Here is a 25,838-nt window from a genome sequence, read left to right as displayed (position 1 = left end):
AAAAAAGTAGTTTGACGCAGTAGACAGGGAATCACGTAATGCTGAGTTAGTAAAGTGAGTGGTAGCTATCCCGTTTTTAAGCACCTCACAAAGGTGTGTTTTTTAAAGCTCGATACGCAATCTTTTTAGATGCGCCTGCATCTCATTCCCTCGCCTTGTCCCTCCATACGGCGTTGTTGTTGTCCGTCCACACCCCTCCCCCATTCTCCTCGCCGCGCGAGCTGCGCTCTCTACCGCTCACCCCCTCTTCTCTCCGATAGCGAACACTCTCTCGCAAGAAACATTGGATTGGATTCGATTGGGTTGGCTTGGCTTGGCTTGGCTTGGATTTGGGTTGGATTGGATTAAAGTGGATTGTGTTGGATTGTGTTGCGTCATAGCCGCGGTCGTTCCAGCACCGGCCAAAGAAATAAAGAATACATCATACGCGTTCCTCAGACGTTTCACGCAATTAGAGAATCAACCCAACAGAAACACCAAGTGAACCCCCAAGATGCGTCGCATCTCCACAGGCTTCCCCTCGCGGGAAGGTGGGGTATTTGGCACCCAACCAGTTAACAGTATATGTGTAGGTATGTGACGCAGGGTGAAAGTGCAGGTTATAGCTGCTGACGTTCCACCACTCGCCCATGTGTCTCCTTCCCTTTTGCGACACTTCTTTTCCTTGTGCTTAGTTGTAGACACGTGCAATTTTACTGGCATCCGCTGTTCACAAGGGCAGCCTTTTACTTCGCGATGGCGTAATTGTCGTAAATGAATGGACGTATTAAACGTATGAAGGAATGAAAAAACAGAACCAGCATAAAACTATTTGGTGGTGGGAGGTGTTTCTGTTGTTTGTTCGCTACGAAATGGTCACATAAAAAGAAGATTTAGGCGTGCATTTGTAGTACAATTCTTGACTTATAACTGCATTTATTTCACGAAGAATAATTCCGGAGCAACCGTATCATCAGGCAACAATTTATTCTGTGTAATCTATTTTGCTCGCACATTCAACAGTGCATCTAGGTGAGCGTGCCTTATGGAAAGAACAAGGGGGCATCGCGTATGTATTTTTCGGCACAGTAATTGGCACAATACAGCGTTCAGCAATAAAGGAATCGCCATCACAATATAGTTGCTTGTATTATTTTATAAAATGGCTCTTGATAGTTTATTGCAGCTACGAAGCGTGCTGCAGCCGGAGCGTTATAAACAGAGCATCGTCAGTGTAGGCTTCCATTTCGCACAAAGAAGAGTTGCGAAGGAGACATTTTTTCAACACGGTTAAGAGATCTCCCCTCGAGCCCGTGTAAATCTGCGGAACGTAATCTCAGCCCGTATCTACTTAGTCGGCTTCACTGCTACGCTTTAGTTTATTGCTTGGGAGACACGTTCGGGGTGGGTGGGAGGGGTTGCGAATAGGAAATGTGTGTATTCAGGTACGCAGATTCCAGCGACTTTTAAAAGCAGAGCTGTTTAGGCCGACCCAAATCCTTTCGGCGCAGACCAAAAACCCCTAGCGCGCGCGAGCACATGCCTCCTGGCGACAGCCCGGCGTCTCCAGGCTTGCGCGGGGTCTTATGCCAAATGGAGACCTCCTGCCTTCGCCGACGTCGTCGTGTAGCGACCGGCGCGCTTTGTGTTCCCCGCGCCGAAGACGATTACGACGAAGCTGTCAAGCCACCCCTTTACAATCCGTTTGGTGAGACGGCCACCGAAGGAGCTGTCGAAGAAGTGGAGGTCTTTCGAGGTGATGGCGCGCTAAAAACGGATTTAGGTATTTGTCGTACACTTCCGTGCCGTCGGTAGACGACGGCGAAAGAGATGACCCGGCGATTGCTACTGAATGAGACACTGTAAATGCTTTAATGGTACAGTGCCGTCCAAAACGGCTTTGCACTGCTGTGGTCCGTCTGCACCCTCTCTCCTGGAATCCGCTGTGAGTGTAGCTAGAAACTGGATCCACCACCGGGTCTGCTGTTTCTACAGCTTTGCACTGCTGGCGTAAGCTGCGCCACTTCATTTATTAATAGCATTCTTGTATTCGGCGAAAGTTGAACTCACGAAGAATTAAAGTCAGACAGACGAGTGTTCTTATTATGTCCACATATAAGTTTCTTCAACCATTAAAGTTGCGGCTGCAGCCGCTATCAAACCGGCAACCTCTGGCTCAGCGCAACGAGTTAGCCACTGAGCAACCGATGACGATAAAGCCGGCTTTTATACGCCATTTGCAAAAAAACGTGACTTCGACTGAGAGAGGGCGGGAGGGAGGGAGGGAGAAAGCTTTAGTGAGCGCTAAAGAGGTTAGCTCCACGAAGGGCGGGGATCGCTACTTAAGATTAGGTAAATATATTGAGGAAAAAAAGAAAAGAATACCCAAAGAAGTACATATGAAAAATGAATAAGAGGGCGAACAAAATGAAATAAATAAGGAGCGTGGAAAAAACATACATCAAGAGAAAATCAGGGCTTCAAAGGTTATACTAGTTCGGCCAATCCAGAGTCAGCGCTACTACTCCATGAACCAAAAAGATGACAAAGTGCTTGGGCCCTTCCTCGTTGCAGTCGGCACAAGTGCTCGTTTCCTCTTTCACGTTCTCTATAATATTGAGGACGGCAGCACAAGAGATGTCCTGAGCTACTGCTTGCACAAGACATATCTTCTCGGACAGGTTTGCACCCCTGCGGGCGTTTGTTGCCCTTAGTAAAAGTGTTGCACACCATGTGGAAGCAGAAGGTACCTTCCCTCTTAGCCAATCTTTTTGTCTATAACGACGCGAATTTCTGGAAGAGAGGGGAATATAAAAATGACTTGCCCCTTCTTGCACGCGCGCAGGCTGGTCTGATGCACAAGAGGGGATACCCAGTTCAAGTGCATCACGTGATCACCGAAGACGACTATATCCTAGAAATCGACCGGATGCCGTTCGGAGTGGACGGTGACACGCCAACACTAAGGACTCCGGTGCTGCTGGTGCATGGAGTCGTCTCATCGGCCGCCGATTTCGTCCTCAACGAGCCGCACCAGAGCCCAGGTATGGAACAAAACGAGCCTCCAGCATTGAGAGAATACATGCTTTATTTTTCTTTTCTTTGGTGCTGATATCAATATTAAGTGAACTCGAGACGTGGAATTTGCCAATAGGAGTTGGAATAATAATGGTGCTTTGAGTTCGTTTGGCAGTATGGGTTTTAACCCACTGTGTGTACGCTCGTAATTTTTTTTTTGGTGGCGCATTACCAATTAGACGAACGTTTGTGGCGATAACGCGTAAAACGTTTTCTATATGGTCTACTATAATCTACGTCGCCTATTGAATGAGAACACCTTTCAGGGCTAAGGAAGCCGTAGATATTCTGCATTTCGCGAGGCTGCGCTTCCGTTTCGACAATAAGCAAAACGATTTATTCAATTTTTTTCAAGCAATAAATCTATGCATGTCATCAACATCATCATCATCCTGTCTACGCCCACTGCACGGAAAAAGTCTCGGCCATGTATCTCCAATTATCCCGGTCCTGAGCCAACTGCGACCAATTTATCCCCTCCAAACTTAATCTCATCTGCAGATCTAACTTTCTTCCGCCCCCTGCCACGTTTTCCTTCTATAGGGATCCACTCTGTTATCCTTAATGACCAACAGTTATCTTGCCTTTGCAATACATACCCTGCCCACGTCCATTTCTTCTTCCTAATTTCTACTACTATGCCCTTAACACGCATTTGTTCCCTGACCCACTCCGCTCTCTTCTTGTCCCTTAATGTTACACCTGTCATCTTTTGTTGCATGGCTCGCTGAGTCATCCTCAATTTAAGTCGAACCAGAGCTCGGCGGAATCACTCATGAGTCCGCTCACGCAGACTCATTTGAACTAAAACTCACACGTGAGTATGAGTTTGAGTCAGCGCGAGGCTTGTGTGGCATTGTGACTTTGAGCTTGAGTGAGTTTGAGCCCGACTGAGTTTGAGTACTCCTGAGTCCGAGTGAGTTCTGAGGCCATTTTGAGTTCTAGTTCATTTTGAGTTTTGAGTACATTTTGAGTTTTAAGTACATTTTGAGTTTGAGTACATTTTGAGTACTGAGTACATTTTGAGTTTGAGTACATTTTGAGTTTTGAGTACATTTTGAGCTTGAGCATAATATGTGTACTGAGTACATTTTGAGTGTTGAGAACATTTTGAGTTTGAGTATATTTTGAATACTGAGTACGTTTTGAGTTTGAGTACATTTAAAGTTTGACTACATTTTGAGTACTCAGTAAAATCTGAGTTCTAGTACATTTTGAGTTCTGAGTAGATTTTGAGTTTGAGTACATTTTGCGTTCTCAGGACATTTTGTGTTTGAGTACATTTTGAGTTCTCAGTACATATGGGTAGCCTAGGAGGCCGCTATAGTTGGCGGTTAAGTATGATGTGTCGCTTTGGGCTGGCAATTCAGGTTAGCTGCGGTACGGCAGCATTCGCGATGCGCATGATCGGTGGTTGGGGAGGTGGGTGGTGGAGGTGATGGGGCGGGGATTTGATTTAGCGGCTGGGCGTGTGAATAATAATCGACTGGTGAGTTCATAAAAAAGGGTTATCGCACCTTTACCTTATAATGGATCCTCTAAGAAGGTGGGAGAGGGGGATGGGAAAGCACACCGCGGCGCTTTCTTGCTGGTTGTTCGCCTGCTCCTGTTAGCGGTTTGATTTGCTAGGGTGAAAAAGGAAGAGGTGAGAGCCGGGGGGAAGAGGCGGCGGCTGTCCCCTCCGCTGTTTCAAATGAGTGGTCAACTCAACTGTCTGGACGACGCCCATTTAGATAGAATAATGACCGCATTATGAGATCGATTGTGTAAAAATTCAAACAGATGTCGCTAAGGCGTGTAATGTATTAGGTTATTTATTAAGTCATAATTATAAATAAATAAATAAATAAGTTAAAGGTCCCGGTTAACGGAATACCGCAAGGTAAATTAAAAAAATGCTTCCTGCATATAGTCATCAGACAGTCGTAATAAGTCATAGGTTGAGTTGATATTCAGAATGATGGCACGAGAACATGTGGGGTATCATATTCAAGGAGTAGATAAGGGGAATCACGTGGGACCAAAATGCGTTATGGATATATTATGACCTAGTCATGGCTAGTCATACATTGGTTTAACATTCAAATTCATAGCGCGAGGGCGTGTGGCGTATGAAATAAAGGTCTAGATGAGGGAAGCATGTGGCACAAATGCAGAAATGCTTCCTGATTATTACCATGACATAGTCATAATGGGTCGTAAATTGGGTTGGAATTCAAACTGACGCCACTAGTGTGTGCGGGGTATCAAATTGAAGGCTACGATGAGGGAAATCACATGGCTCGGCTTCACCTTCACTTGCTGGGAAATACGAGCGAAGCACTGTCGATGAAGTCTCATTCTTTTTGCGAGTATAAAAAGGAATTAGGTACTTAAAAAAAGACTGCAGCTTTTCCGCTGTTGTGCCCACAATAGGGAACGTGCATCCGACAATTGAACAACAATTGCATCCGCTTCAATTGCCGAAGATCACGCTATCTATAATGCCTTCGACTCTGCGCCCACATCGGTGCGTTATTTATCTCCATTTACGATGCGTTCGCAAAGCGGATTTGAAGATGTTCTGCTATGTACGGGGACTCGCAGTGAATAAAAGCTCAATTCACTAGCTTTTTTAACGGGAATGGTACGCTTCTATCTCGCGCGCAGCTCGGCGTCATAAAAAAAGCGAAATAGAGATGCTTTGTTGCCGTTTCCGCTGTTGTCAGATTGGCCGGCAGGAAAGTATTAACAGCACGACCGTTGACACGAAATATTTCGGAACTCTAAAAATGCCAAGGGACACGACAAGTAAAGCGAACGCGACGAGCGTCCGTTACCTGCAGAACGCCTCCGACCACTTCACCGGCTGCCCTCCGATCGACGGCAGCACTGCGGTGCGGCCTCCTACGGGCAGCGCACGACGCTCTCTCATTGCGTTCCGTTTGACTTAACGCAATGACGTAACCAAGACTTAATCAAGGCGTAAGACGCAATGACGTAACCAAGAGTTTGATGGCCACAAAAGCATTGAGAGACTGTGCTGTAACTATGACTACCGAAAATACTTCAAAGCGCACAAATAGACGGGGACAAAGAGGAGGTACACACACACGCCTGTGTCACCAAACAACGGGTGACACTTATATTTTGTGCAATGAGCAGGCAAATTGGCGCTTGTTGAATTTCTCACAGTTGACGCATGCTCATTCAAACGAATGTTTAAACAGCGTCCAGTTTGGCCCAGATACACAGACTTGCATGACAACGGGATTCTGTACAGGACCCCATCGCATATTTGTGCGCTTTGAAGTTTTTCCGATATCATGCACCAACTAGCCCAACTTGCGGTATTGCTTCAGTTCACTATGACTATGACTTGTTATCCACAAGTGGCGTCCAAATGGCGCCCAATTAGCGCCAATTGTTATCCACAAGAGGCGTGATAATCTAACATTGGTCCCGGAGAAAGAACAAGAGAGCAGGAGAAATGAGGCTTCCTCGCGAGACCAGGTAACGTCGTAAGTGCTTGGCCAAGGTTAAGCTAGCGGAATCTCCCGCGGCATAAGAAACTGCGCGGCCGCGCGATCGGCATTCCCCTGCGCAGCCCCTGAGCGAATTTCGGTCGCTATCATTTCGCCCACCAGGTGACGCCAGCCCCTACCTCGCCATCGCAGCTACGAATGTTTCTGTTCCGCGTTCGTTTTCCTTGTTACATTATCCGGTCTCTCGTCCCCGCCCTCCGCAATCCGCGTTTTCGGTTATTATATACCGTAATTACTCGATTCTCAGCGCCTCCGTTTTTCAACGACCGCGATTCCCAAAGCGAGGGGTGCTTAGTGTAGAAAAACATACTTTACATCCTACCCCAGGCCACTTTTTTTTTCGCGGCCGTATCTTGAAGAGACGGGCGCAAGGAATGTTGTTTAAACTGGGCAACGTTTAAAAAAAGGGCAGACAGTGAACCCACCGCTCACCTATGGTACCCAGTTACCCTCACTACCATTCGAGTCCGTTGTACCGCGTGGGCCGCCTCTTTCAGTTTTCCCCCAGCAGGTTGTCTCTGATCCGGTAAAGCGGTTTGTACTGCAAAACGTCACAACTGACTTGGCCACAAGGTCAACTTGGGCCCGGTTCCTTTCGGCCGAAATCCACGTTGCGATGGTTACTTAGAAAAGTGTGTGTTTAGATTTTGCATGCTAACTTTGTACCCAAATTTTTTATCCCGAAAGTAGTAGAGGGCGCTCAGAATCATGCAGCGCTTCGAATCCAAAAATACGGCATATTCTTTCTCCGTGGCAGTGGTTCACCAATTATCCCCGTGATCCTGTGTCCGTTAACTGAAATTACTAGTGGCGAACATATGACCCCCTTGAAACCATGGGAGACCCCGAAGGCTTATGGGTCACCCAAATGTGCTACTTTGGGTGTGCTACCTTGCTCGCAGGACAAAGTTGAGGGGGAGGAAAAGTAGAAGGAAGGGAATTGGAGAGGGTGAGAGTGAGAGAATAGTCTTTAATGATACTGGTGAGGTTAGCCTGGCCAAGGCGCCTAGCTTGCTACACGAGATGTATAAAAAAATGAAATCGATGAAGAAATGATGATAATGACTGTGATGAAGATGACGCGCTCATTAAGAGAGTCCTGTTTAAAGAGTCTGATCAAGTCCTGTGCTTCGCAGGAAAGACAGTAGAGCTTTTGTCGCTCGAGATGCTCGTTTAGAGTTCGTCCAAGGGCCTAGCACGTCACTGAGAGTTAGGCCTCTAGACAGCGGAAGACCCAAGGACACTAAAAGTGACGTTCTGGCGGCTCTATACCGCGTACACTCACATAGCACGTGGTTCAAGTCCTCACGCACGTCACAAAAAGTGCACAAGGGGAAAGCGGCCTGTTTCGTCTTGAATCGAAAGTAATTGGTGTAAGCGACATTTAGCCGCACACGGTGAAGAACCGCTTCGTCATGCTTGGAAAGTCCTTCAGGCATCCTAAAGGTCCCGTGCGGGTCTATGGAGTGAAGCGGCGCGTAATTATGCGGCGCAACAGCCCACGTGGATCGCTGAAATCTCCAGGCAGCCTTGGACGCAAGGGTAGAAGCATCTTTTCTGGAGAACGGTATCGGTATCACTGGCCCGTGCAGATCATGCGCTATCGATGCCGCAGTGTCCGCCTTGACGTTTCCAGTTATACCGCAGTGGGCAGGAATCCACTGAAGCTCTACATGATGGTGTGCATTTAGAGCTTGTAAGTGCAATGCATGGATGTCTAAAACAAGCTGTTCTTTCGGGTACGATTTTAAGCACTGAAGGGCCGCCCGAGATTCCGTGAATATTGCCCACTGACGTGCTGGTTGCTCGATGATGTAGGCGAAAGCAGCCCGCAGAGCGGCAAGTTCGGTGACCATGGATGTCGTCCTGTGGCTAAGCGTTGCGCTGAAGGCGGTACAGGAGGACGGGAACCAGATTCCTATAGCCGATGAGCTAGCTGTCACAGACCCATCTGTGTATAGATGGGTGTGGGCCCTGTATTTTTGGAAGAGCAGTTCAAGGCGAAGAACTTTAAGGCAGGGGTGACGATATCCTGTTTGCGGGTAATGCCGGGCACTCCAGTTGTAATTTGCAGACGCGGGTACATCCAAGGCGGTTGTAGCGACGGAGAAGGGTGCTGGAAATGCAGAGGCAGAAGGTCTCGCACTTCAGTGGCTGAGCTGAGTGCTAATGGGTGACCTTGCTGCCGTGCTGCAAATCTCAGTTTAGCCCGAAGGACCTCCGGCGTGCCAAGAGCAAGTGGTGCCAGTCGTCGACACTCCACCATAGTTCCCACCCTGGGTGTGGTCTTCGGAACTCCAATGCACACCCTCAGGACCTGCGCTTGCATACTTTGCAGGGCTCTGGCATTTCCTTTTGAGGGAGGGAGAAGAACAGGAACGCTGTAGCGTAACAATCCTACGCACATGACGTCATACAGCCGAAGAAGAGACTGGACGTTGCATCCGCCGGCGTTACTAGATTACATGCGGAAAATGTTGACAAAGGACGCAAGCTTGTCTTTTATATAGCGGACGTGTTTTGACCAAGTCAGAGACCTGTCAAATGTCACACCTAAAAACGTATGGTGCGGAACATAGGGGATAGTGCAGCCTGCCACGGTGAGTCCATAATTTGATACACCACGCTTTGTGAAAGCGATGGCAGCGCACTTGCCAGCTGATATATCTAGGCCTCGGGTTCCTAGAAACGCCGCAATGGAATTGATTGCCCGTTGCAGTCTCGCACGCGGTACCCGCCTGTTGCGTCCAGCACTCCATATGCAGATGTCATCCGCGTACAAGGATATTTCCGCTGACTGCGGTAACCACTTCTCTATGCCCATCATAGTGATGTTGAAGAGCGTTGGACTGAGGACACCACCTTGGGGAACACCACGGGTCACTCTGTATAGCGGTGTGTCACCGCTGTCGGCTGACATGTAGATGCATCTATCGGTTAAATAGTCCGAGATCCATGCATACATGCGACCCCCAAGGCCCGAAGACCTCATGGCCGAGCGTATAGCTTCATGGTACACGCAGTCATACGCTGATTTGATATCAAGAAACACAGCGATTGTAATGTTGCGCTGTGTTTTGGCTTGTGTAATGCTGTTAGCAAGGGCTAAGGCATTATCAATGCTACTCCGTCCCTTGCGGAAGCCAGACATCTGTGGCGGGTATGCGTTGCGAGTGGTCAGGTCCCAGTCCAGACGATGGAGCACCATTTTTTCCAAAAGCTTGCCGACGCAGCTCAGGAGGGCAATAGGACGGTAGGACTCGATGGAAGTCGGTATTTTGCCTGGATTCAGTACAGCCACAATACGCCGTGCTTCCATTTTAAATGCAGAGCATTTAAGTAACTCACGATGTCACCCGCGTTGGCGTCCGTAGTCCGCACGCTCACTGCGCATGCGCGTCGAGTCGAGGCGAAAGCGAACACTCTCTCGCGAGGGGCATTGGATTGGATTCGAACACTCTCTCGCGAGGGCATTAGATTGGATTCGATTGGATTGGCTTGGATTGGATTGGCTTGGATTGGCTTGGCTTGGCTTGGATTGGATTTGGATTGGATTCGATTGGATTAAAGTGGATTGTGTTGGATTGTGTTGCGTCATAGCCGCGGCACGTTGCGTCATAGCCGCGGCAGACGCGCTGGGGCCGGCGCATGTGCAGTACTCTCTCTTCCGCGGTTTCCTCTCCTTCGGGCGCGCTGCGCATATATAACCGGTGTGCCGTTCTCCGGCGAAGCAACATCCGCGCTTGGCTCAAACACCTAGGGTCCTCGCCGCTTTACAAGTACGCCAACGTCGTCGACTGGGACCGGCTTACGCAGTCCCTTCAACGTATATAAGCGGCTGAGCGCGCGTTCGGAATTCAGTCAAGGGCGTCTTTGCTTGGCTTTCGCTTGACGTGATGCTTTGCTTGCCTCGAGTAGATGCGACGCATTTACTCGAGTTCCCCCCGTGGGAAGATGCGGGCGGCTTTTAACGAATGAAACTTGTATTTTATCTAATGGCCCCTTTTACTCATAACAAACACGATTGGACCCTCTGACACAAATGAACAAAATGAAGTGTGCTTGCACACATAGAATAAACCTGCATAAGATAGTCCCATTTTTTGCTCTAGGCGGCCAGCTTCGCAAGAACGATTGAAGATGCCTAAAAGGCACTTCTTTCCATTTTCGTCCAAATGGGAAAGGGCTGTGTAGGTGATATTGTCCGGACCAGGTGATGTAGCTTTCTTGACAGACGTCAGCGCAGCGACGAGTGCTGCCATAGAGAACGGTTCATCCATGGGTTATGTTATGGCTAGGGCAAGCGCACTTGTGGGCGACGTGGGTCTTATGTTTGATGTCGGCGAAGAGGTAATTTTTCTACAGAAGGCGTTTGCAGAAATGTTTGAGCGGTGGGGGAGAAAGAGGCTGGAAAGAAAGTGGGGCAGAAAGGATACGGGTAAGAGCGGAAGTTACTTCAACAAAACGTTGCTTGGCGAGTCGGTTCGTGATCACGAAAGAAAGCCTACCGCAGTAACGAAAAGGACGGTGAAAGGACTGGACAGAAGGGTGGAGTATGGCCTATACACGAAATCGCGTTCCCCGCTGGTTCCCGTAAAAGTCAGATAGGAAAGAAAAGATTCGTGGCAATCCCGTGTCTGCAGAGTGATGTCCTCCCCAACCGGACTGCCGCCCCTGCCGCAGCCACACTTGGCGCTGGTGCCAGTTTCGTCGGCTGCGACGCGTTCGATACAGCGTACATCCGAAATATAACACAACACTTAGTCAGCGACGTACCGTAGGCAAGGGGAGAGAGCTGTTGACGTCAGTTTCAGTTGCCCTTCAGCTTGTGCGGAGACAGCTTCGCAGCAGCATGCGTAGTGATTCTGGAACAAGTGGCTACAGTGTGTCTGGTGTAGAGGCTATGGCCCTAACCCCGTCATCGGCAGTATACTTGCCAACGATCGTACCAAAAGGGTTTTGCGTTGTCATCTCATAAGTATATGCTTTATCGTCTGCAACATTCTCCGATAAGGCGAAAGCATTAAGTGTCTCATAAAACACCAAAAAAGATACCATGGTCGTCGTCGCCTGCAGCCACGTTCACCTGTCAGGGAGCACGCACCAGCCTAATTCTTGCACCACTCTGCTTTGGTGCCGGGATTGCGCTTTCGTAAGGGCACTTTGCTGCTCTGGTGGCTCGGGCGCAAATCTGAATCGAATCCTAGTTGTTTTCTCTTCAGAGCGGCGGTCATTTTTGTGGCGTTCGTGCTGACGTTTGTCATGTGTCAGGGCACCCCCTGAGAGGGAATGCATGGAAACTCCCGAAAATGAAAAAAAAAAGAACAAAGAAACGGAAATTTGAACGGCGCACAATGAACGAACCAATGAGCGAACGCCGCGCCGAAACACCGAGCTATAATGATCAAGTATGGCAGCGCAGTGGTCAGCCAATCAGAGAACGCCGCGCAGGAGACCAGTGGCGTGTCGACCATATATGGACATGAAAAGGCAAAGACCCAATGAACCCAATGAGAGTGCGCCGCGTTCAAGCCCAGAGGGGTTAAAAGCCGGGCGCACAAGGAGCAGAGGGAGGCAAGAAACCACGAGGCGGAAGGAGCACGTGAGCTTTAAGGAACGAGCCAGGGGGACGCGGCCAGGCCACCGACTACGCCCACTAAGCCTGGGCGGGAGCGGGCCGACTTCGCATCGGCTGCGGCATCCTAGGCACAACACGAACCTGTGTTTTCGCGGCCCCAGCGGCCGTGGTCGGGCACCTACGGCCAGCGTCCACGCTCCGTCGACCTTCGCTTTGACGGCCCCGAAAGGCTACATTCGTCCGAGACCCACCTGGGACCTCCAGCGGCAGCGGCTACCGGGGAAACGTCAGGAATCGCGGAGCCCACGCTTTCCAAGGAACGACCGAGTGCATCGAACGCCGGCATTGAAGCTAGATGAGGATGTTTAACACCGGCGCGCGGCCACGCAACGAGTGCGACACGTCAGCGCCGACGACACCGCGGTAGGCCAGTCCATTGAAGACGCAGTCGTAGGACACAACAAGGGAGTTGCGGTGAGAAGAATATTGACTGGAATTTGAGGTAATGAGCGCATATGGACTAATTGTGTACAACTTTGTTGTAGAGACTTTGGGTTTTGATTTTATTTTATTTTGGGACGTTTAGTCAAGGTTTTGAGTGTTTAACGGTCGTGTGTAGTTTCTTGAGTGGTTTGCTTTAGGTTTTTCCGGGTGTGCATTAAATGGGTATTCTGTTAAACATGTCAACGGCTTTCAGGCGTCCATCTCCCTTAGCTGCTCGAGACAACCTCACCATCCGTTCACGTGACAATGTAGATGACTACGACCATGGTCTTTTTGTCGCATTTGATGATATACCTAAGGCTTTCTCTTTAAAGGAAGAAAGAGCGGCAAACACGGTGTAGCAGAAACGAAGTCTTATAACCGATACACTTTCGCTTTCAAACAATGGGAGCAAACCTATGTGCCAGAGTAACGTTTTTTTGAACGGCAAAGTACATCAAAACGCGTATGACACTGCGTGCATTCATTGACAAAAGCTATTCGAGGGTCGATGAGATGGAGACGGTGATACGTTCTCAAAAGTAAATTAAAACATTATTTGTGTTACAGGGATAATTGCCAAATGATAATGAGGCAGCATTTCTAGAACATGTCCTGAGATGATATTAGAGGGCCTGTAGGCGCAAGCAGCATCACTATATATTGACTGACATGCTAGGACACCTATCGGCCAGAATGCTATACAGGTAAACCAGGGGCGTTATTCTCGTAACTGTCCCTTTTGAAAACGTCCCTTTTGCATCCCTTTCATCGTGACGTACTTCCGGTTAAGAAGTGGATGTTGGCAGCATGGAGCAAGGTTAGCAGTAGGTTTGCCGCGCTTGAGTTGCGTCACTTCCGGTTGTTGGCTTTTAGCCAATCAGAGCTCGCCAAAAGGGACACTTTTGAAAGGGACCCAAAAGGGACAAAACTCGAGAATACCGCCCCAGGATGTAACAAACCTCTATGTAATGAATTCCTGGATTTAACAAAAGTTTTTCAATTCCTCATTTCCACCTTCGTTGACGCCCATGTGTTTGCAACCACTAAGAACCGAAGGAGGTGCGACGTTTAACCCGGATGTAACGAATTCGCTACGCTAATGAGGCAAGGTTTCTTGTCCTTTTTCTGAAAAATCGGCTGGCGAAATGCACTAATTTAGCGAATTTCGCCCGCACCGCAATCTTTCGTGCGCTTCCACGCGTGAGTGCGGTGTCGGTTAGGTGCTAGACCTGCCCGTCTGCGTGTGGTCGCGTGTGTCCCCTGATATCTGTGGTATGGGCTCGTGGATGATTTCTGCTGCCTGAATACGAAAAGATTGATCTTTTCAAGACAAGCTCGCAATTCTAAATTCCTTCTCCGCCGGCGAGAAAGAAGAACGTCACCGCCGGTGCAGTGTCCCAGCTGCCATCCTTTCAACAATTTTGACTTTAGAAAAGAGCATGAAGTTTGTGAAAAGGTGCCCTTTCAGAACAAGTTTGGTTCTTCAAACGCGTTAAGGTGTGCCGAAAAGTGTCAAAAAGCAAAAGTGGCACTTAGTTAGGTTTGCGAATTCGGGGGCTGTGTAGTAGCAGCAAGAGCAAATTACCACGAATACGTTGGCGCTACAGCTCTTGTCAGCTCCGACTTGGGGATTCACAACGACTCCTCAATAACGAATCCTCACAGACAGTGAAGGAAGTAACCTAGCAATCACTGCGTCGTCCGTTATCATCTATTAATCCCCAACCGACGCAGCAAACTACCGTGTCTCTTTCCGTAATCTTCACCAACATTCGCAGTTTCATTTCGAAACGCGAAATCGTATCTAATCTTGTTTCATCAACCAGTAGCAACTTCCTTTTATTAACGGAAACATGGCTTAATAGTGACGTAAGCGATCAGGAAGTTCTCGCTGATTTGCCAAATTTTCAGATCTTCCGTAAGGACCGGGATGGCAGGATAGGAGTAGGGGTGCTCATTGCTGTTAGCCAGGGCCTACCAGCAACTTTGGTGAATCTTTCGTCTGACTTGGAAATAATATGGATAAAATATCAAGGTGTACCACAATCAGTTTTAATTGGCGTGTGCTACAGGCCCCCACATAGGAATCCTGACTCTTCTCCGGCAAGCTTAATTCTGTGCTAAATGAACTTTCAACAAAGTACCCTAATGCCCATATTATCTTGTTTGGCGACTTTAAGTTCCCGAATATTGACTGGCCTAATCTAACTGTTAACGGAGGACTACAGAGCGAGGCGAGCGAATTTCATAATGTTTGTCTAAGTTTCAACCTAGCTCAAGTTGTCATCAAACCAACCCGCGTAACCCAAGACTGTGAAAACATATTAGACCTAATACTAACCAGTGTTCCTGAAGGCATAACAGCTATTTCCTACTTGTCAGGAATAAGTGACCATAAAGTAATTCAAGCCGAAATTTTAATAACTCTTCCAAAACAACGAACCGCCAAAAAAACCATACGACTGTATGATAAAGGAAACTACACGGCTATAAATAACGAATTAAACAATTTTCTTTCAATATTTAAAGACAATTTTCATTATCGGTCGGTGCATGATAACTGGAAGTTATTTAAGCATAAATGTGATACACTGGTCGAAACATTCATCCCATAGCTCAGTTTACGTGCCAGTTCCCAAAAACCATGGTTTACGAAAACGCTCAAAAGATTAGAAAATAAGAAAAAACGCCTGTTTCGCCCCGCCAAGCAGCAGAATATTGAAAACGCATGGTTAAAATATTATGCTGCTGAAAAAGCTTACCTCACGGCAATACGAAAGGGTAAGCATTCCTTTCTTCACACTGACGTACCGAAATTGCTTTCTTGTAACCCTAGGAAATTTTGGCAGGTCATAAATCCCAACCACTCGTGCACTATTACTTTTACTAATGAAGCAGGTGACGTGGCCACTGACTCGGAATGTGCCGATCTGTTTAATAGAGCCTTCACATCTGTTTTTAGCAAAGAAACTGACGTTCCACCCCAGCCACAGCCTACTGTAGTCAGTACTGCCATGCCGGCAATCCTTTTTGCTGAACCCGGAGTTTTGGCAATCATTGATAAACTTAAATTATCTTCATCATCAGGTATCGAAAACATAAATTCGAAATTTCTAAAGAACACTCAACACATCAGTGCAATATTTTTGTGCCTACTTCACTCGCAGTCTCTTTCCACGGGTCAGCTTCCTGCAGATTGGAAACACGGAAATATCACCCCGGTATTCAAATCAGGTATTAGAGAGTCACCCCTCAATTATCGACCCATTTCATTAACCAGCATCCCATGCAAAATCATCGAACATGTCATCTACACCCGGATCATGGACTTCCTAGGTTCAAATAACTTTTTCAATTCCGCGCAGCATGGTTTTCGCAAAGGTTTCTCGTGCGAGACTCAACTGGCCATGTTTTCGCACGACTTGCATATTAACTTGGATTCTAACGTCCAGACTTATGCCATCTTTCTGGACTTCGCGAAAGCGTTTGATAAAGTACCCCATAAGCGCCTTCTGTTGAAATTTTCCCTGTTAAACCTACACCCCGACGTGCTAAATTGAATCCGTGAATTTTTAGGTAACCGCACTCAAGCTGTCTTTGTTAACAATGCTACCTCTACTTCCCTTCCGGTAACATCCGGTGTCCCCAAGGGGTCAGTTTTGGGTCCGCTTTTATTCCTTATATTTATTAACGATCTCCCAACTCACGTATCCTGTAAAATCCGAATGTTTGCCGATGATTGTGTTATTTACCACACTGTTTGTAACGCTTCTGATCAATAAGCCCTACAAAGTGATCTTAACAATGTAAAACAATGGTGCGAAGATTGGCTAAAGGAACTTAACCCTCACAAATGGAAAGCCGTATCCTTCACCGGCCGCCGATCTCCACTTGTTTTTCCTTATGCTATCAGTAATGTTCCAGTTGAAACAGTTAATTCATTTAAATATCTGGGGGTCACATTCTGCAACGATCTTTCACGGGGTTTGCATATCACGAAAGTGATATCATCGGCAAATAAAACATTGGGATTCTTGCGACGTCATCTACGTAACGCACCTAGCAATGTAAAATTATTAGCGTACAAAAGCCATGTCAGAAATAAACATGAATATGCTTCCCCAATCTGGAGCCCGCAACAAGCCTATCTTGAAGACACCCTTGAATCTAACACCGTGCCGCTAGGTTTATCCATAGTTCTTACTCCCATGACGTCAGTGTATCTTCACTAAAGGCAGAAATTCAACAACCCCTCCTTTCCCTTCACCGCCGTATCGCCAGTCTTTCGTTATTTCATAAGTTTTTTTCACAGCTCGATGCGCATGTCACTTTATTTTGTTCCCCCAAATCACATCTCTCAACGAACTGGTCATCCCCTTCAAATCACATGCCCACGTGCACGCACCGTTACTTTTTTGACATCATTTTCCCCTCGCACAAGAGTTGCCTGGAATGGCCTTTCAGGCGACATTCCTGCCATTACTTGTACTTCTACTTTCACAAGCACTATCACTAATCATCTTTCACCTTAGGAAAAACGATTGTTTTCTGCTCAGTGTTTATGTACCCCCCCCCTTATGTAATACCCCGCAAGGGGTCTTTAAGGAAATAAAATGAAATGAAATGAAATGAAATGAAATGACTTGATTCTACGAGCGCGGAGAGACGCAGAAGAGTCTGAGCCCCTCGAAGCAGTGCATCACCCCAGGACAATCGCGACACCTCATTTTTTTAACATAAACGTTTCTCTCTCTCTGTCTCAATCTTACTTAGAATGTTAGCACGGTATCAAACAGGGTTGAATGAGTGACACGTATTTGCGATTTTCCCCTATCTGGAGCGATTACAAGTTTGCCAAAGTTGCGTCCAGACAATCCTTTCAACTGGCGGAGGCACTCAAGAATTAAAATTCGGGCATTATAATCACTCAATGTTGAATTATGATGCAATCAACGGCTACCTATGCACACCGTTAACCAGGCATAGAAAGCGCATGGTGAGTGCTCGGTCCCACAATTTGCAGGCTTCCTCCTCGCAGACAGAGGCTTTGACGTGTGGCTGGTGAACTGCCGGGGGACGCCCTACTCCAACTACCACCGAACCTTGACAACCAAGGACCCGGAATTCTGGGAATGGAGGTAAGATATCATTATCACCTACTTGCGGAGCTCGCATGCAAAACTCCATCATTTTTTGTATGTCCGCAAAATACGTACGTGAGCAGAGTAGTATGGCAACGAAGAAAGCACGCACAAAGCACCAGCCACAGCCCATGACTACATCGCCACATTTCATTGGCAGGTACTTTTAACGCGTAGCAGGGCATCGTGGACCAGAAACGTTCGCGCCGTCGGTGGCGTTTACCGGGAGCGAAAAAATCTACCACTCCTTCCTAAAGAAACTTCAGAAAAGCGCGAACGCTAAACGTGCATCTAACTTTCTTGAAGGTAGCGCACTTAAACCACGGACACTAGGGAAGAAACGACAAACCACAGCGCTGCTCAGTTCTGCCCTAGTGTCCGTGTTTTAAGTGCGCTACCTTCAAGATGTCCCATATGCAATACCAACTAGCCCAGTTGTCACTTCTTCTACATCTAACTTTCGCCCAAAGTGTGTCCAATCATTCGCCAAACTTTCAAAGACCCATATATCAAACGACGAACATGGGACTATTTTTTGCAAACTAAGTGAACACATCTACTATAGGTTTAAATGTATACCGATACGTGGTTTATGAGACAAAGGTATCCTATTCTACTCCTTCATGATCGAAGCGTGTATTGTTATGTCTAGGACCGTTCCTTTTTCGCGATTATCAAGTATCCGTTTTGACAAAATGGAAGTCTTGTTTCATGCATGCGCCCCGTGTCTAGACATGCTATCAGAGCTTGCAGGTCGACCAACCGGTCTATGGGGAAATGCATTTTTTGTCAGGACGCCATAGGTCTAGAACGCTTTTGCGGTAAACTCCTCAAGTGAAACCCATAAGTAAGTTGCTTTCGTAAGTTGCTGTCGAAACAGATGGAGCTTGTACTCACACGTTGTAGCGGCACTCTGCGCATACCTCTCTGTTTTCGGTCATGCGGGAAATCATAACTTCGTATAACTTTCGTGTGGGTCAAGATAGCGCGCCACGGCGTGCTGCGTCAACTACCTTGTACAATAATGGGGTCGGTTATCCTGCCAACGTGGCGTAACCTGACGTCGCCGACTTCGACACCACTGCCCGGCAGGCGGCATACGTCGTATTTAAAGTGGCCTTAATATGCCGTAGCAGCCACTTGCTTCTGATACGAGTGTGAAGGATCTGCTGTCGCATACGTGTTCCCTGAGCTCTACTGAGCGTTCCTCCTCACTGAGTGCCACAGCGCGACGTGTTCCATGCCTAAGAGCGTTGCGTAATCGCTTTCCAATTTTTTTGGTGTGTGTGATGCGTGCCGCCCTACGCACAATAACCTTGTCGGCAAATATTTTCGGTTTCTGGCAAAGGCGACGCGATTCCGTTAGTGAAAATCTGTACTGATACAGCAGCCGGGCAAGTATCCTCGTACATACATCCTAAATTAGCAAGAGCCTCTTCCGTCAGAAAGTGGGTAATGGCTGCATCCAGCAAAAGCATGGTCGCTTACCGAAGTACACCGACAATTGCCCTCAGCAGTTTTATATCTGCCTTTACGACGTGGCGTTCTAAAGTTGGAAGTGAAGCATTCCGACCATTCCTTTCAACACGTTACAGGTATACACGGCGCGGAAGTCGCACTGTGGTCGCACTGTGAGAAGTCGCACTCACGCGAATAGAGGTCTCGACGAACATCTACAATCCCGAGGTGGTCTAGGGATGTCGAAGCCTAAGCTGGAATAAATTAAATCTGGATTTGAGTGTATTGCTTAGTCTCACATCACCATACTACATTATATTCCCCAACACTCGACCGGGGGTTGGGTGGCAGAAACGACAGTACATCGCGGAACTATTGACGCAGAAACCTGCGTCAAGGTGGAAAACGTTTAAACCATTTGCGTAATACGATGAATAAATGAATAAATGTGCAATATGTATGTATATAAGTACATATAGCGTGACGACGCAGACCGAGGGACTCCAGCAATGCCCTACGAAGCGCGTGCTTCTGTTCGCTTTAAACATGTGGAAAGTTTCTATTTCTTCCCGCGAAAATGACGAGCGCCTAATTTATTCCCACCTTGGCGCTTTACCTGCCTCCTTTTCCTTATTGTTGATTCTACGAGCCTCTAATTTTCAATTCCTATAAGGTAAACGCAACCCGAGGACCTGGGTTCTGTCATTCTTGGTGTGAAATACCAAATAGTAATAATTGGACCATGAGACAAAATGTTTGTCCTAATAACCTTTTCTTACATTACAGTAATGTTGAAACGCATGTTCCAGAAATAAAGACAATAGGGTAACCATTCCCCACTCCGTAGATACCCTCTTCCAGCGTCTTTATGACATGGCGACATCTTGTCGCATTATTTTGCCGACCAAAGCCACCACTACGAAATATGACGGGGCGATTGTAGAGGCCTTTTGTAGCGGTTGTCGCATCACTTGAACGCTAACAAGAACTTGAACACATTACTGTTTTAATGTTCCATTTATGACGTCCCGGTTGGCACCGTGCTTTCAGCATTTCTCGCGTTTTTTAGGCTGAAAAAAAGGCTTCGGGGCCTCAATTGACGCGACTGACCTGCCAAAGGTTTGTATTTGTCAATAAGACAAGGTTGTATTTTGTCTTATTGCCCTCTACAGAACAGAGCGAACGCGACAAAAGAATTCTCTGCGCAAGAACTATGGTTAAACGCAGAGAATAAATATTCACTCTCCAGACAAGACGAACGAAAGAGATGATTCTTGTAAGATTAGCGTTACGTGGAAACATGTAATCACACTGAAATGCCAAAACGTGATAAAAGATATCGAATAGTGCATTGGTAGTGCTTTATTTTTATTTCAGTGCCTTGTAGGAAAGATATTGATCCCCATATATCGTATTTCTTAGACGAACACTCGACTACTTGCTAAATTATATGGATGTTACGACCGTAACGTTAAAAATGTGGGTTTGTGCTTCAAAGTACACGTTTGCAACCTTTTGGGCAAGAATTTCAAGCCCTACGCGTCAGATTACATACAAGGAGCATGGGTGTGGCTATTTACTCGATGCCATTATAATGATTCTTTCAATCCCCCATCAGTATTGAGTTAGTTCTGCTCATTTTGCTGGTGTACAGGGCTTTTGTTCCTCTTCAATTGAGATTTTGGGGATCTAACGCGCCAAACTATCAAACAGGCTATGAGGTGTGCTGTAGCAGACGGCTGAGAATCAAATTGGACTACATGGGGATCTTAATTGTGGGCGGAAATCTCGTTGTCCCTCTTTGAGGAGGTAAGTGCATATAGTTGACTGACAGTCGGAGAATTCCGGGTTTTTCAGGTGTACGGTAATAAGAGATTGAACATGTGGGATGTAGCCTCAAAGTAGTGCATATCACGCCTGGGTTTATGTCATTATCCCCCACTTATGCGGCGAGACGATGTCGACGTTTGCAAAACAATAACGCTTGTGCCATTTTTCGTAATACTGTTACCCAATAAAAACCTTTTTTTAACTACCGGCCCAACAAACCGGAGACTGCTTATTTTAAAGTGCTGCTGCTTGAATTTTTGTTTTCAGCTTCGACGAAATCGGCCGATACGATCTGGCCGCCACCATCGACTACATAACTCACGCGACCGGATTTCTCAACATTACTCTGGTTACATGGTCGCAAGGATTCACGGAGACACTGGTACTTCTCTCTACCAGGCCTGAGTACAACGCGAAGGTTTGTGCCCGCAGCCACTACTCGTTCACAAGAAAGTCAGTACTCAATTTTCTCCTGATGCTTCAGTTCGCATACTTTTTCGAAATGAGTGCCACGGCGAAAGCATGGGTACCCCGCGATTATCAATTGTTAATGTTTCTCTAATTTGGATGCGGCTAACCGGATGGTCGCCCTCAATCGCGGTGGCTGGGTACTATAAAATTGTCTCAGTCACTCAAATGAGTTGAATCTCAACGGCGAGTTTCTCTGAAACATTTCAGTACTTTTACGACAGTTAACCTATTACTTCGGTCTGCAAAGTTTCACTGCAGTTAAGGTCACACCTCTTAGCAGCACCGCATCAGTATTAGGGAATATGTGCTTTGCGTACGTCGCATTCCTATTAAGAAAAATACCTGTCGCGTAGCCTAGATCCTCTTTCCTTAAAAGGGGCATGTCACGCCACCGTGGGCATGCTTCCGCAGACGGCACAAGGGCGTGCGCCTAGCCGACGGGAGCGGCACCGGTGAGGAGGGTGACTCTTTGTTCAGAGGGGGACAAAATTTAACCACTTCCTCAGCGCGTTTCCTATCACGTGACCGCACGTCACGCTGCCGAGCGCAAACCCTGAGTACCCACGGCAACACAAGTGCGCGCGTCGCCTCCTCGCGGGCGCCGCTGGGATCGGTAGCGGTTGTCCAGGACGATTTCGGCATCGTTGGGGAAACCGTCCTCTTGGCCTAATATTTCTCGTCCATCTGACCGCTCTTCTTCCATTACCATCGCGCCTCCTGTAATTTTTCAATGCGAAATCGGTCAGCCACGGGTTGCCTATATACTCGGTGACAACTTAAGAACGGCACCGGAAGTTGCCGCTGTGCCTTATCACCGTAGCTGGATGTTTCTCCACGCGGCGCAGGTAGGGCGTTACTGGGAATATTTTGAACATGGCGTGAGCCGTTCCCGTGATTTTTCGAACTTTATATTCTTATAAACGACTCGAGTGACGACAAACAAACTGCGTGAGACAAGGCAGATGATATCACGCATTCATAGCAAACCCCTTTCAAAACGCGCGCGCACTGACGTCACGGGTCCGGCGCTTTGGCGGAGTGATACACTACATGAGGTGGTGCCGTTCTTGAGTTGTAACCGAGTATACGCCCTTTCCTCCTACTGTCCCCCCATCGCTAGCCTTCCCAGCGGTCAAATCAAGTGTGCAGTTCTCTTGGGGCGACGCGTGGTAGAGAACGGCAACGTACGCAAAAAGGCCGCCGTCGCGGTGCTGAGGTTTCTATCGCTTGCTGGAGCACCACTACTTCGGTGGTCTGGAGCATCGGTTGCCTTGGCAACCAGGGGCTCTCGTAGTCAGACATAGTCGAATGATCCCTGTTAGGCTTGGGGCCCCACCTTGCGATATGTGGACGAAACGGGCGTCCCCATCCCGCCCACTGTTGAGCGGGCGATGCGTTTGGCATTCAAAAATAATGGGTGCGATGCCATTACTTTTGGTGCCTCGACTCTCTTATCTGATTTGCGGCTGATTGCGGATGCGGCGAAGCCGCTGGTCTAAGCTGATTGCTGGCATGTGGCGGCTGTTGCCGAAGCGCCGAGTCATTTTACCGCCCATCAGCGGCAGTGGGAAACGTAATGGAATGCCTCAACAGCGCACCCAAAAAGCGACCTTTGCGATGAAGCTAACGCTTTTGTCCAACTCCCAACGAATACCCGCGAAGGACGTCCCTGATTCCAGTGGCGGCGCTCGTAAAAGGTTTTTAATTGATTGATTGATTTTATATAGGGTTTAACGCGCCGACGCAACGCAGGCGATGAGGCGCGCCGTAGTGGAGGGCTCCGGATTAATTTTGACCACCTGGGGATCTTTAACGTGCGCCGAAATCTCGTACACACGGGCGTTTTTGCTTTTCGCCTGCATCAGAAAAGCGGCCGCCGCGGCCGGGAATCGAACCCGCGACCTCGTGCTCACCAGCGCAACGCCTTAGGCTCGTAAAAGGCCGCCGCCCGCGCAACTGCTGGCTGCCCTCATGCTTACGTGCGGAGGCGTCACGTGCGGCCACATATGGCGCGGGGAGGGACGTGGATAACTTTTCTCCTTCGTTCGAACGCCTCCAACACCAATTCACTTCTCGGTCTTGCATGCATTAATATGTGGTAGTTAACCTTTTACGTGCAACTTGACAATAAGCGACTGTTCTAACCTTGACCACATGAAAACAGGTAGTTGCCCACCGCTTTTTCTTCTTCAGTCGTATCTGCTTGTTCATGCAAGCAGGTGGCAGTAATAATGGGTGACGAATAGCTGCGGTGCCTTGAAAAACTCAGCACAAGGAAGACGCAAACGACAGCAAAAAGGTTCACAAATGCAACCGAAGTGAGGTCTACACACAGAGTGCAGCGTGCGTGGTAAAAATATTTTCTAAATTCGGGTATTGTGAGTGCTGAAACTGCAAGGGATATTATCCGCACAGTAGTGGAGGGCTACGTATTACACATACCCCCTGAAGATCTCTACGATAAACCGAAATCTTCGCGCACAGGCTCTTCATTTTTTCGCCTGCACCACAAAAAAGCACCCCGCTGTCGGGATCGACAGCGGGGTGCTTTCCGTGGGCTCACCAGCTCAACTATTAGCCACTCAGGCACAGCAGAGTGTCGAGTGCTCGCTGAAGTAAATGAATCGACAAACGCTTCGTAACCAATGTGGCTGTACGCCCTAGACCCTTGTAATTTATTTTTTCTGGAATTTTAGGGTTAGTAATGGGAATGGCGCTTCTTTAATTTGGCGTGTTACTTGCTTTTTAACTGTTATTTCTCAGGTGCCACACAATCTGTTTAGTAGTAGCCATGACAAAAAACTTGTGCTCTTCGTTGGAGGCTTCAACGACATCATTCAGCCATAGCGGTTTATTTCAAATGTGTCTGCACGACGCAAACAAGACGGAGTGCGAACATTAGTTCTGCCCTCCTTCGTTAACGTGAAAGCAATAAATTGCCCATTGAGGAAAAAAATACAGGAACAATTCTATTCTGTATATGTGGTTGACGTCACAGTAAATTCATGCTGAACAACCGATAGCCGCAAATGAAAAGCCGATTTCCCAGTATGACGCGACGATGTAGTAAATGTGCTTTAGAATGTGCAGTGGCAAGAAAGTGAACAATTTGTGCTGTAATACAACTATAGTGGACACAAAACTTCTCACTACTGAGTACAAACCAAACAAAGACTGAAAACCACAAACCAATTCGTAGCAACAGACAAAACCATCCCAGTTAACGGAACTCAATACCCAATCTACCCCAACCCAAACCCTGTTCCACCCAAACCGACCCCCTCCATCCATTGGCAGAGCCTGAGCTGATTTGGAAGAAAAACATTGCACACACACACGCGCGCGCACGTGCGCACTCGCACACGCACGCACACGCACGCACACGCACATGCACCAGGTAAATAATCAGCAGTCATCATATGAAGAATGAACTAGTAACATACACATCCACTTTTGCTGGCGGGTCTGCTGTCACGCCATAGTTCTCCGCAACTTTAAAATCACCCGCTCATCTCCCGGTATGCAGCGCGCACTATCAACGGCTGCGTACACGCCAACGGCGCGGAGGTAAACAGAGACACGAGTCTGCAGCGCGCCCATTTCCAATTATCCGCTCATCTCTCGGCATGCAGTGCAGCGTAGCAACGGTGGAGTCTGTGGCAACAACGCTCCGCAGGGATCACCTGCAATAATTTGCATATGAGTACGGTATCAGAATTGTGTATTCGGATAGGCATCGGCGTTTATAACGCCAGAAACCAACGTTCGGTTCCGACCGCGGCAGAAAGTTTTTTTTCTGCAGTGCTTGTTTTTTTTTTCTCTTTTTTAGAACGCCATCATGGCCTCCTATGAATATAGTGAGTCAATACAGGCTCCTTTTCAAAAGGCTGGAAAAGTCTCGGCGCTCTCTGTTTTTAGCCCCGTTACACACCAGCCGCAGTAGCGCATGGTGACATCATCTCTCTGTGTATTGTAATTACCACAGTCATAGAGCCTGAGGCAACTACTGAACGCATTTACTCGCTTTAGAAAGTGAACAGACTCCTTCGTATCAGCCAACAAAGCAATTTGCTTGATCAAATTAAACATTCACTGATGCGTATCTGACTAGTGAGACCATTTCTCCTTCTGTTGCAGGTAAATCTGGTTGTCGGCTATGCTCCAGTAGCAAACATCACACACATTAAAACACCACTCACCATTTTGGACCCTTTTGCCGAGCTCCTTGCGGTGAGTTTATGGTCCATACTTGCAAATGTTTTGTACGCTTGTGAATGCTACTGCTTGGTCACA

General features: G+C 47.7%; 1 protein-coding gene across 1 annotated transcript in view; it reads left to right on the top strand.

The window, feature by feature from the left end:
* The first annotated feature begins 2,710 nt into the window (after window positions 1–2,710).
* LOC144143139 (lipase lipl-1-like) overlaps window positions 2,711–25,838 on the top strand; it is a 32,568-nt gene continuing 9,440 nt past the window's right edge. Inside the window, exons 1-5 of the mRNA XM_077674945.1 lie at window positions 2,711–2,725; window positions 2,825–3,023; window positions 17,669–17,783; window positions 21,342–21,492; window positions 25,683–25,775. Of these exons, the coding sequence (XP_077531071.1) occupies window positions 2,711–2,725; window positions 2,825–3,023; window positions 17,669–17,783; window positions 21,342–21,492; window positions 25,683–25,775 (573 nt within the window). The remainder of the gene's footprint in view (window positions 2,726–2,824; window positions 3,024–17,668; window positions 17,784–21,341; window positions 21,493–25,682; window positions 25,776–25,838) is intronic.

This window comes from Haemaphysalis longicornis, unplaced genomic scaffold, assembly GCF_048455015.1.
Source record: "Haemaphysalis longicornis isolate Haplotype H1 unplaced genomic scaffold, Haemaphysalis longicornis Haplotype H1 scaffold_6, whole genome shotgun sequence".
NCBI classification, from domain to species: Eukaryota; Metazoa; Arthropoda; class Arachnida; order Ixodida; family Ixodidae; genus Haemaphysalis; species Haemaphysalis longicornis.
Note: the sequence above shows the minus strand (reverse complement) of the source record. Positions and strands in the feature narration are given on the sequence as shown.